Genomic DNA, 12,146 nt, shown 5'->3' on the forward strand with positions numbered 1-12,146 from the left:
GGGCTGAGCAGAGTAGAGCAGAGCAGCTGGTTGTGAAGCAGCACAAATCACCCAGTTCCTCTCTTTCTTTGTCTCTCTCTCTCTTCAGGAATCATTCTGTTCACCTAAGACCTGTTCACAGAAACACTAGCACTATAAAGGCTTGGCAAAATCTGTCCATAAAAGTTTTCCCTGCGGTGTGCCATTTCCGCAATAGAATCTGTATTAATGAGCCAAATGAATTGAGCTGAGCTAGGCTCCTGGTTACATCAAATACAAATCTATGAAATTAATTACTTTCTTATTAGAAAACCGCAAGCATTTCGTTCTACATTGGGCAAAGTGATGGATATCTCAGTTGTAATCACAATGGACTCTACTACTGCTCTGTTTCTATGACAGAAAGAAACACTGTTATTATAGTGTTGAGTGGTCATTATGGTGATTGTCACGGTCGTTGAAAGAAGTGGACCAAGGTGCAGCGTGGTGAGCGTACATGTTCTCTTTATTAGAAAAAGACCCAGAACAAAACAATAAACACTACAAAACAAACCGTGAAGCTTAAGGCTATGTGCCATAAACAAAGTAAACTTCCCACAAAGACAGGTGGGAAAAAGGGCTACCTAAGTATGGTTCTCAATCAGAGACAACGATAGACAGCTGTCCCTGATTGAGAACCCTACCCAGCCAAAACATAGAAATACAAATAATAGAACATAGAATACCCACCCCAAAATCCCACCCTGACCAAACCAAATAGAGACATAAAAAGGATCTCTAAGGTCAGGGCGTGACAGTACCCCCCCCCCCCCCGGACTCCGGCCGCAAAACCTGAACCTATAGGGGAGGGTCTGGGTAGGCATCTATCCGCGGTGGCGGCTCAGGTGCGGGACGCAGACCCCGCTCCACCACTGGCTCACCCCACTTTGGTGGCACCTCTGGTGCGGGGGACCCTCGTCGCCGACCCAGACTGGGGACCCTCATAGAGGGCCCTGGACTGGAGACCGTCGCTGGGGGCTCCCGGACTGGAGACCATTGCTGCGGGCTCCCGGACTGGAGACACCGTCACTGGAGGCTCCGGACTAGGGACCGTCGCTGGAGGCTCCGGACTTGGGACCGTCGTTGTAGGCTTCGTGGCATGACTCTTCATTGGAGGCTTCTTGCCATGGATCATCACTGGAGGCTTCGTGCCAAGGATCATCACTGGAGGCTTCTTGCCATGGATCATCACTGGAGGCTTTTTGCCATGGATCATCACTGGAGGCTTTTTGCCATGGATCATCACTGGAGGCTTCTTGCCATGGATCATCACTGGAGGCTTCGTGCCATGGATCATCACTGGAGGCTTCTTGCCATGGATCATCACTGGCGGCTTCGTGCCATGGATCATCACTGGGACCAAAGTAACAAAGCCTACCATCAGTAACACACTACGCCGCCAGGGACTCAAATCCTGCAGTGCCAGACGTGTCCCCCTGCTTAAGCCAGTACATGTCCAGGCCCGTCTGAAGTTTGCTAGAGAGCATTTGGATGATCCAGAAGAAGATTGGGAGAATGTCATATGGTCAGATCAAACCAAAATATAACTTTTTGGTAAAAACTCAACTCGTCGTGTTTGGAGGACAAAGAATGCTGAGTTGCATCCAAAGAACACCATACCTACTGTGAAGCCTGGGGGTGAAAACATCATGCTTTGGGGCTGTTTTTCTGCAAAGGGACCAGGACGACTGATCCGTGTAAAGGAAAGAATGAATGGGGCCATGTATCGTGAGATTTTGAGTGAAAACCTCCTTCCATCAGCAAGGGCATTGAAGATGAAACGTGGCTGGGTCTTTCAGCATGACAATGATCCCAAACACACTGCCCGGGCAACGAAGGAGTGGCTTCGTTAGAAGCATTTCAAGGTCCTGGAGTGGCCTAGCCAGTCTCCAGATCTCAACCCCATAGAAAATCTGGATAACACTCTGTTGACAGGGTTAGGGTTAGGGCCAGTGAATAGCACTCTGTTGACAGGGTTAGGGCCAGTGGATAACACTCTATTGACAGGGTTAGGGTTAGGGCCAGTGAATAGCACTCTGTTGACAGGGTTAGGGCCAGTGGATAACACTCTGTTGACAGGGTTAGGGCGAGTGAATAACACTCTATTGACAGGGTTAGGGTTAGGGCCAGTGAATAGCACTCTGTTGACAGGGTTAGGGCCAGTGAATAACACTCTATTGACAGGGTTAGGGTTAGGGCCAGTGAATAGCACACTGTTGACAGGGTTAGGGTTAGGGCCAGTGAATAGCACTCTGTTGACAGGGTTAGGGCCAGTGGATAACACTCTGTTGACAGGGTTAGGGCCAGTGAATAACACTCTGTTGACAGGGTTAGTGTTAGGGCCAGTGCATAACTCTCTGTTGACAGGGTTAGGGCCAGTGAATAACACTCTGTTGACAGGGTTAGGGTTAGGGCCAGTGAATAACACTCTGTTGACAGGGTTAGGGTTAGGGCCAGTGCATAACTCTCTGTTGACAGGGTTAGGGCCAGTGAATAACACTCTGTTGACAGGGTTAGGGCCAGTGAATAGCACTCTGTTGACAGGGTTAGAGTTAGGGCCAGTGAATAGCACTCTGTTGACAGGGTTAGAGTTAGGGCCAGTGCATAAGTCTCTGTTGACAGGGTTAGGGCCAGTGAATAACACTTTGTTGACAGGGTTAGGGACAGTGAATAGCACTCTGTTGACAGAGTTAGGGCCAGTGAATAACACTCTGTTTACAGGGTTAGGGCCAGTGAATAACACTCTGTTGACAGGGTTAGGGTTAGGGCCAGTGAATAGCACTCTGTTTACAGGGTTAGGGCCAGTGAATAACACTCTGTTGACAGGGTTAGGGCCAGTGAATAGCACTCTGTTTACAGGGTTAGGGTTAGGGCCAGTGAATAGCACTCTGTTGACAGGGTTAGGGCCAGTGGATAACACTCTGTTGACAGGGTTAGGGCCAGTGAATAACACTCTGTTGACAGGGTTAGTGTTAGGGCCAGTGCATAACTCTCTGTTGACAGGGTTAGGGCCAGTGAATAACACTCTGTTGACAGGGTTAGGGTTAGGGCCAGTGAATAACACTCTGTTGACAGGGTTAGGGTTAGGGCCAGTGCATAACTCTCTGTTGACAGGGTTAGGGCCAGTGAATAACACTCTGTTGACAGGGTTAGGGCCAGTGAATAACACTCTGTTGACAGGGTTAGGGCCAGTGAATAGCACTCTGTTGACAGGGTTAGAGTTAGGGCCAGTGAATAGCACTCTGTTGACAGGGTTAGAGTTAGGGCCAGTGCATAAGTCTCTGTTGACAGGGTTAGGGCCAGTGAATAACACTTTGTTGACAGGGTTAGGGCCAGTGAATAGCACTCTGTTGACAGAGTTAGGGCCAGTGAATAACACTCTGTTTACAGGGTTAGGGCCAGTGAATAACACTCTGTTGACAGGGTTAGGGTTAGGGCCAGTGAATAGCACTCTGTCTACAGGGTTAGGGCCAGTGAATAACACTCTGTTGACAGGGTTAGGGCCAGTGAATAGCACTCTGTTTACAGGGTTAGGGTTAGGGCCAGTGAATAGCACTCTGTTTACAGGGTTAGGGTTAAGGCCAGTGAATAGCACTCTGTTTACAGGGTTAGGGCCAGTGAATAACACTCTGTTGACAGGGTTAGGGCCAGTGAATAGCACTCTGTTGACAGGGTTAGGGCCAGTGAATAACACTCTGTTGACAGGGTTAGGGCCAGTGAATAACACTCTGTTGACAGGGTTAGGGCCAGTGAATAACACTCTGTTGACAGGGTTAGGGCCAGTGAATAGCACTCTGTTGACAGGGTTAAAGTTAGGGCCAGTGAATAGCACTCTGTTGACAGGGTTAGAGTTAGGGCCAGTGAATAACACTCTGTTTACAGGGTTAGGGCCAGTGAATAGCACTCTGTTTACAGGGTTAGGGTTAGGGCCAGTGAATAGCACTCTGTTTACAGGGTTAGGGCCAGTGAATAACACTCTGTTGACAGGGTTAGGGCCAGTGAATAGCACTCTGTTTACAGGGTTAGGGTTAGGGCCAGTGAATAGCACTCTGTTTACAGGGTTAGGGCCAGTGAATAGCACTCTGTTTACAGGGTTAGGGTTAAGGCCAGTGAATAGCACTGTTTACAGGGTTAGGGCCAGTGAATAACACTCTGTTTACAGGGTTAGGGCCAGTGAATAACACTCTGTTGACAGGGTTAGGGCCAGTGAATAGCACTCTGTTGACAGGGTTAGGGCCCATGAATAACACTCTGTTGACAGGGTTAGGGCCAGTGAATAACACTCTGTTGACAGGGTTAGGGCCAGTGAATAACACTCTGTTGACAGGGATAGGGCCAGTGAATAGCACTCTGTTGACAGGGTTAGAGTTAGGGCCAGTCTAATCCAAATACCAATGTCACTGACGATCAAATGATCAGCATTGCTTACCTACACAGGTCAACAGTGCAACTGCAGAAGGTCTACAGCTATTGACAGTATACTCTTTAAAACAACAGCTATATTCTCAGTCATTACAAATTAAACTACTTAGTGTATACTCTCAGTGCAGACACGGGGCCTAGCTGCTACATTCAGCACACAGAGCTTCTCTCAGAAGAGACAGAGATTCTGTCACAAATGGCACCCTATTCCATAGTGTACTTCGTTTTACCTAGCCCTATAGTCCCTGATCAAAACTAGTGCACTATATAGGGACAGGGTGCCATTTGGGATGAACACACAGACAGAGCTGACCTCAGAACAGACACTGGGTTGTTCTCACTAATGACTCTTCATGTGAGGCCTTTTAACTGTGAATTATTCTAATCTATACTTAATATACAGTATATTGAACTAAATGGACAGGCAATGAGTGTTTCCTTTATGAACATGGTAGGTAGCAGTGAATTCAATATGTCAGCAGTAGAGGCAGATAGTGCTGGAATTGCATCCTAAATGGCACCCTTTTCCCTTATAGTACACTACTTTAGACCAGGGCCCATAGTCATACTGTAGTTGAGTGCCACAACTTATTTGTACTTATCTGTAGAAAATATCATTGGTTAATTGGTTTGACTTGATGATATATACCTGGGGCAATTGACATTCAGGAGAATGGACATTTACAGAATGTTCAGACATAAATCAAATCAAAGTTTATTCGTCACGTGCGCCGAATACAACAGTGAACAGTGAAATGCTTACTTACAGGCTCTAACCAACAGTGCAAAAAGGTATTAGGTGAACAAAAGGTAACTAACGGAAAAAAAACAACAGTAAAAAGACTGAAAAATAACAGTAGCGAGACTATAACAGTAGCGAGCCTATAACAGTAGCGAGGCTATATACAGTAGCGAGGCTATATACAGTAGCGAGGCTATATACAGTAGCGAGGCTATAACAGTAGCGAGGCTATATACAGTAGCGAGGCTATATACAGTAGCGAGACTATATACAGTAGCGAGGCTATAACAGTAGCGAGGCTATAACAGTAGCGAGGCTATAACAGTAGCGAGGCTATAACAGTAGCGAGGCTATATACAGTAGCGAGGCTATATACAGTAGCGAGGCTATATACAGTAGCGAGGCTATAACAGTAGAGAGGCTATATACAGTAGCGATGCTATAACAGTAGCGAAGCTATAACAGTAGCGAGGCTATAACAGTAGCGAGGCTATATACAGTAGCGAAGGCTATATACAGTAGCGAGGCTATAACAGTAGCGAAGTTATAACAGTAGCGAGGCTATAACAGTAGCGAGGCTATATACAGTAGCGAGGCTATAACAGTAGCGAGGCTATATACAGTAGCGAGGCTATATACAGTAGCGAGGCTATATACAGTAGCGAGGCTATAACAGTAGCGAGGCTATATACAGTAGCGAGGCTATAACAGTAGCGAGGCTATAACAGTAGCGAGGCTATATACAGTAGCGAGGCTATAACAGTAGCGAGGCTATATACAGTAGCGAGGCTATAACAGTAGCGAGGCTATATACAGTAGCGAGGCTATAACAGTAGCGAGGCTATATACAGTAGCGAGGCTATATACAGTAGCAAGGCTATATACAGTAGCGAGGCTATATACAGTAGCGAGGCTATATACAGTAGCGAGGCTATAACAGTAGTGAGGCTATATACAGTAGCGAGGCTATAACAGTAGCGAGGCTATAACAGTAGCGAGGCTATAACAGTAACGAAGTTATAACAGTAGCGAGGCTATAACAGTAGCGAGGCTATATACAGTAGCGAGGCTATAACAGTAGCGAGGCTATATACAGTAGCGAGGCTATATACAGTAGCGAGGCTATAACAGTAGCGAGGCTATATACAGTAGCGAGGCTATATACAGTAGCGAGGCTATATACAGTAGCGAGGCTATAACAGTAACGAAGTTATAACAGTAGCGAGGCTATAACAGTAGCGAGGCTATATACAGTAGCGAGGCTATAACAGTAGCGAGGCTATATACAGTAGCGAGGCTATATACAGTAGCGAGGCTATAACAGTAGCGAGGCTATATACAGTAGCGAGGCTATATACAGTAGCGAGGCTATATACAGTAGCGAGGCTATAACAGTAGCGAGGCTATATACAGTAGCGAAGGCTATATACAGTAACGAGGCTATAACAGTAGCGAGGCTATAACAGTAGCGAGGCTATAACAGTAGCGAGGCTATATACAGTAGCGAGGCTATAACAGTAGTGAGGCTATATACAGTAGCGAGGCTATAACAGTAGCGAGGCTATATACAGTAGCGAAGGCTATATACAGTAACGAGGCTATAACAGTAGCGAGGCTATAACAGTAGCGAGGCTATAACAGTAGCGAGGCTATATACAGTAGCGAGGCTATAACAGTAGTGAGGCTATATACAGTAGCGAGGCTATAACAGTAGCGAGGCTATAACAGTAGCGAGGCTATAACAGTAACGAAGTTATAACAGTAGCGAGGCTATAACAGTAGCGAGGCTATATACAGTAGCGAGGCTATAACAGTAGCGAGGCTATATACAGTAGCGAGGCTATATACAGTAGCGAGGCTATAACAGTAGCGAGGCTATATACAGTAGCGAGGCTATATACAGTAGCGAGGCTATATACAGTAGCGAGGCTATAACAGTAACGAAGTTATAACAGTAGCGAGGCTATAACAGTAGCGAGGCTATATACAGTAGCGAGGCTATAACAGTAGCGAGGCTATATACAGTAGCGAGGCTATATACAGTAGCGAGGCTATAACAGTAGCGAGGCTATATACAGTAGCGAGGCTATATACAGTAGCGAGGCTATATACAGTAGCGAGGCTATAACAGTAGCGAGGCTATATACAGTAGCGAAGGCTATATACAGTAACGAGGCTATAACAGTAGCGAGGCTATAACAGTAGCGAGGCTATAACAGTAGCGAGGCTATATACAGTAGCGAGGCTATAACAGTAGTGAGGCTATATACAGTAGCGAGGCTATAACAGTAGCGAGGCTATATACAGGCACCGGTTAGTCGGGCTGATTGAGGTAGTATGTACATGTAGATAATGTATGGTGTAGATCAAATATGACTGTCAGATAGACATATACAGAATAGGAGATTGTGTGTGCTTTATTCATTCAATTTATATCTATGCAATTGCAGATACAGCCCTGCCATTAGTTGAAGGCAGCCAATCCAATAGTTTTAATAAAATGTGTCACTTCCTGAGAAATAGTTTTAAAAAGGGGGATCTGTATTCAAATATTATCCCAGGTCTGCTGCATACTGCATTCTATCTATGCTCCCATGTGCTTTATCCACCCTCATCATGTCTGATGAAGACCAATGGGGAAAACGTTGTCAATAAAGCTTAGATGTAAAGACAGCGAGTCCATGGCTCAGTCACCACACATGGCCAGCGGTCCAAATGGCCCCCCTATTCCTTCCTATATTCCCTGTGGGCCCTGGTCAAAAGTAGTGGACCACAAAGGGAATAAGGGTGCTATTGAGACAGCGCCAGCGTCTATCTGTTCCCTTTGGATTTGGGTCTCCCTGTTTAAGGCAGTTGTCAGGAATATGAGGCTACGATAGCAGTGAGCCTTTAAACCACCTACTGGGTTTTTAAATGAGACATCACAGTGGGTTTCTATCTTCTCTCTCCCTCTCTCTTCTCTCTCCAGAGAGACAGCGACACACATCTATGTTGCAGTCTCGCACCAATTCATTTGCATGGGCTATTGGCTGAGATACACTATATGACCAAAAGTATGTGGACACCTGATCGAATATCTCATTCCAAAATCATGGCCATTAATATAGAGTTGGTCCCCACTCTGCTGCTATAACAGCCTCCACTCTTCTGGGAGGACTTTCCACTAGATGTTGGAACATTGGAACCCATTTCATGAAACACCTGACGAACATTTATTGTGCTGACATTGCTTCCAGGGGCAGTTTGGAACTTCATAGTGAGTGTTGCAGCCGAGGACAGACGATTGTTACGCGTTACAAGCTGCTGCACTTGATGGTCTCGTTCTGTGAGCTTCTGTGGCCTATCACTTTGCAGCTGAGCTGTTGTTGCTCTTAGACGTTTCCACTTCACAATAACAGCACTTACAGTTGGCCGGGGCAGCTCTAGCAGGGCAAACATTTTACAAAATGACTTGTTGGAAAGGTAGCATCCTATGACTGTGCCACGTACAGGCCATTCTACTGCCAATGTTTGTCCATGGAGAGTGCATGGCTGTGTGCTAGATTTTATACACCAGTCAGCAACGAGTGTAGCTGAAATAGCCGAATCCACTCATTTGAAGGGGTGTCCATATACCTTTGTATATACAGTGTATCATCATAAAACATAGCTGGAGAAAATGCAGAGCGAACAGAACCAAGCGTCAACCCATCTGTGCTCGTCACCGCTTGGTGATGTGTGAGATACCACCATCCAGCAAGTTGGAAAGACACTGACACGTGAGGAATCAATATTATATTGCACATGTAAAAATAGAACCTGAGTGACAAATCCTTGTCACTCATTGTCATGCCAAACAGACAAGAATAGTCCTACATACATACTGTAACACACAGAAAATACATGCCTTCACACTATACAACAGAGAACCTTTTTCAGCAGACATACAGGCTGTCAGAGGTAAGCTACACACTGGATGAGGTTACGCCCTAATTGGCACCTTATTCACTATATAGGTCTCTAGTCAAAAGTAGTGCACTATGTAGGGAGTAGGGTGCCATTTGGGACGATAACACAGTAAAAGCAGGCAGCTGTATGTGAGTATTCTGGTCTCCTCAGTTTATCATCCAGTCACACCGATGCTAGGGACCATCCATCTGTAGGTAATCTACACATACAAACTCACCACAGACAGGTCTTCATCTCAGCATTCTGTGTGTGTGTGTTACAATTGAATAATGAGTTGTAAATTAATATTAACAGCAAACACACCATAGGAGGCTACACTGTACAACTTACTAAAGGCCACGTGGGGAGGGAAAGCACTATTATTCACATGGGGCATATGATTCACTAAAATTCGGCGTTGTTGTAACATTAACATTAATCATGAATGTAGCTTGTAAACTCGAGTTTGCACAATACACTTCATTGTCTCGTTCGTGGTAAAATATTGATGTTTCATCAACGATACGGTGTTCCAACAACACATGCGACCATTTACAATGTGTGGCGATACAAATGATTCAGAGGCTACCGGGAACACACGTTGGCTCCCTATGCTTCCATCCCCTCACCCCGCCTCTATAGAATATTAGCCTAATAAACGTTGTTCTTTTTCTATTGGAATAATCTCGATAGGCTATGTTTTTTAAACTCTAGTGAGTAACGGTCGCCTATTAGACGGGCAATTATCAGGCGACTTTGATCATTGGTGGGAAAGAATAATTGGTCTCATGGATAGCCCATTATCGATATTCTCTGAATCTACGTCACGTGAGAAGGCCACTACGGTCACAGCAGTTGTTGATCGTCACAAGTCACGCCCATCGTGGAATCAAAGCGTAAAAATGAATGGAATTGCTTATCAGCTAAATACAGGTACATGTTTTAGATAGTATCGCTCGTAAAGAAAACGTAAAATAATATGAACAAGGTGTTTCGGTCCATTTTTACAAAGAGATGGCCCCTCTAGTCTAGCTACAATCTGATGGCCCACACTCACCGTGCGAGGGCGGGCGTGGAATCTTCATCAATGAAAATGTTCAGTTTGGTGGCTACAATACGCACGCTGTAAATTACACAGTTTAGAGCTGTGGCCATTCACGATTTAAAATGTCTTCTTCCCCTTTATAGCTTATACAATAGCCTTTATCTTACCCGCCTGTTAACGTGAGGTTTTTTCTATTGTATGCATGCATCACATTTGTAAATGTAGCCTATATTCTAAACATACCCTACATTGTAACCAAAATATTAAAACTAGGAATCATCAGGAATCATCAGTATGTGTTACGGCGATATTGTAAATTAATAATTAAAACACCAGCTGTATTTTCTCCACATTCTGAAAAACGGTCACTATAGGCTAGGCTACATGACATCCGCCACGATAAATAAATATCCTCGAAATGGAAACACTGTCGTTTTATTGTCACGGTTCTGCAGAGAACTGTTCTAGATTGTAGCCTACCTGTTAATCCCCGGGCCGGGTCCGGTCCCTGTACCTCCTGTTGGCGCACCATTGCTGGGCTTGATGAGCTGTCCAGAGCCCGCTGGTGCTGAAATGGAAGATGGAGCACTCGCAGAAGGAACAGTGGAGCCGGGCTGTCCCGGCTGGCCCTCTCCCTCGATGCTGCCTTCATTTCCCATCGTCTCGGGAGATGATTAGGAGGAGAGAAACGATGTAGCAGAGGTTTCTACAGTTAGAATAAAAACTAATAGACAACTCAACGCTGCTCTCCTTCCGCCATCATCACCTACAATTCAGTTTCCTGCACGGAGCTCGCGCACTGGCAGAACCGGTAGGACGCAAACGGGAGAGCGCTCGTACGGGCGCGTGCCCTAAATCCTAATTTGTCTCGGCTGCCTAAATAGATCCTAGTATGAGGCGTAGGGGTCACGCAGTGCCCGAGGAGGGGGCAAGACACTTGAACCCACCGAACCACTATGAAAACAGACCTTTTTCCAATATAGAGGAAATTTGATCCATGTGACCTGTTATTCATCTCCATTTTCTAAGGCATGTGTAGACCTAGTGTTTGTTATAGACCTACTGTATGCTCCATGGAGAGGGATGTCAGTGGTGCTAACCAGGTTGTACTGAGAATGAATCTCTGAGAATGAAAATGAGTAACCACTAAACAGCAGAAAATAAATCTTCAATGAAGCCTGCACGTTCTCTTTCTCTTAAAAGGGTACATTCTCAAAGGGTACTAGACAGGATGGATTCCAAAGGGCACCCTATTCCCTATTTAGTGCACTACTTTTGACCAGGGCCCATTGAGCTCTGATCAAAAGTAGTGCATTATATAGAGAGTAGGATGCTATACGTGATGTAGACAGACTCTCTGTCCCCTTCCCCTGTCAGTCCTCTCTGGCCACTGTGTATCGGTGAGAACTGAGGAGTCACCTGATCAGACTATTGACCAGACGCTGTGCTCTGCAGGACCTAAGGGAATAAACATATCTCATTTCCTCTCTAGCCCAGGCTACTCCATCATTGACAGGGCTATCTATATTATCTCCCCTCAGCAGCATTAATACTTCTGTGAAAAGCCAGTCAATGGTTCATTTTGGACCGAATGGGATGAAAGAGATTGGCAGATAGATAGGTTCACTGACACAAAGACAATGATGGATGTGTGGTTGTTGTAAGAAATGGTTAGTGTTTCTGTGTGATCAGCACTGGTGTGCATGTACATCTGCCATGGAAATGTTAAATAAGCATGTCAAGTCATAATTCCTTAAAATGTTTCATCTTCCCTGTAACTTTTCAGGAAATGGACAAACGGGCACATTTTATGAACTGAATGAACACGTATTACAAAACATCAGAAGCTATTTTGAATACATCTCTTGAATAAGTTCAGCAGCACTCATCCTGTAATCACAGCTACACCTAGTGGACATCGGCAGCAACTGCACAAAACGCCTGCTTGGCAATTCTCTCAACAAGCATTACTCACTCGCCCCATCGCGCAGT

The 12,146-nt window shown here is 45.4% G+C and overlaps 1 protein-coding gene across 1 annotated transcript in view; it reads right to left on the reverse strand.

The window, feature by feature from the left end:
- Positions 1-10,983, reverse strand: part of LOC109891625 (protein bassoon-like) — a 162,052-nt gene extending 151,069 nt beyond the window's left edge. Inside the window, exon 1 of the mRNA XM_031825544.1 lies at positions 10,635-10,983. Coding sequence (XP_031681404.1) covers positions 10,635-10,813 — 179 coding nt within the window. The 5' untranslated portion in view covers positions 10,814-10,983. The remainder of the gene's footprint in view (positions 1-10,634) is intronic.
- Between the last annotated feature and the right edge of the window lie 1,163 nt (positions 10,984-12,146).

This window comes from Oncorhynchus kisutch, linkage group LG5, assembly GCF_002021735.2.
Source record: "Oncorhynchus kisutch isolate 150728-3 linkage group LG5, Okis_V2, whole genome shotgun sequence".
NCBI classification, from domain to species: Eukaryota; Metazoa; Chordata; class Actinopteri; order Salmoniformes; family Salmonidae; genus Oncorhynchus; species Oncorhynchus kisutch.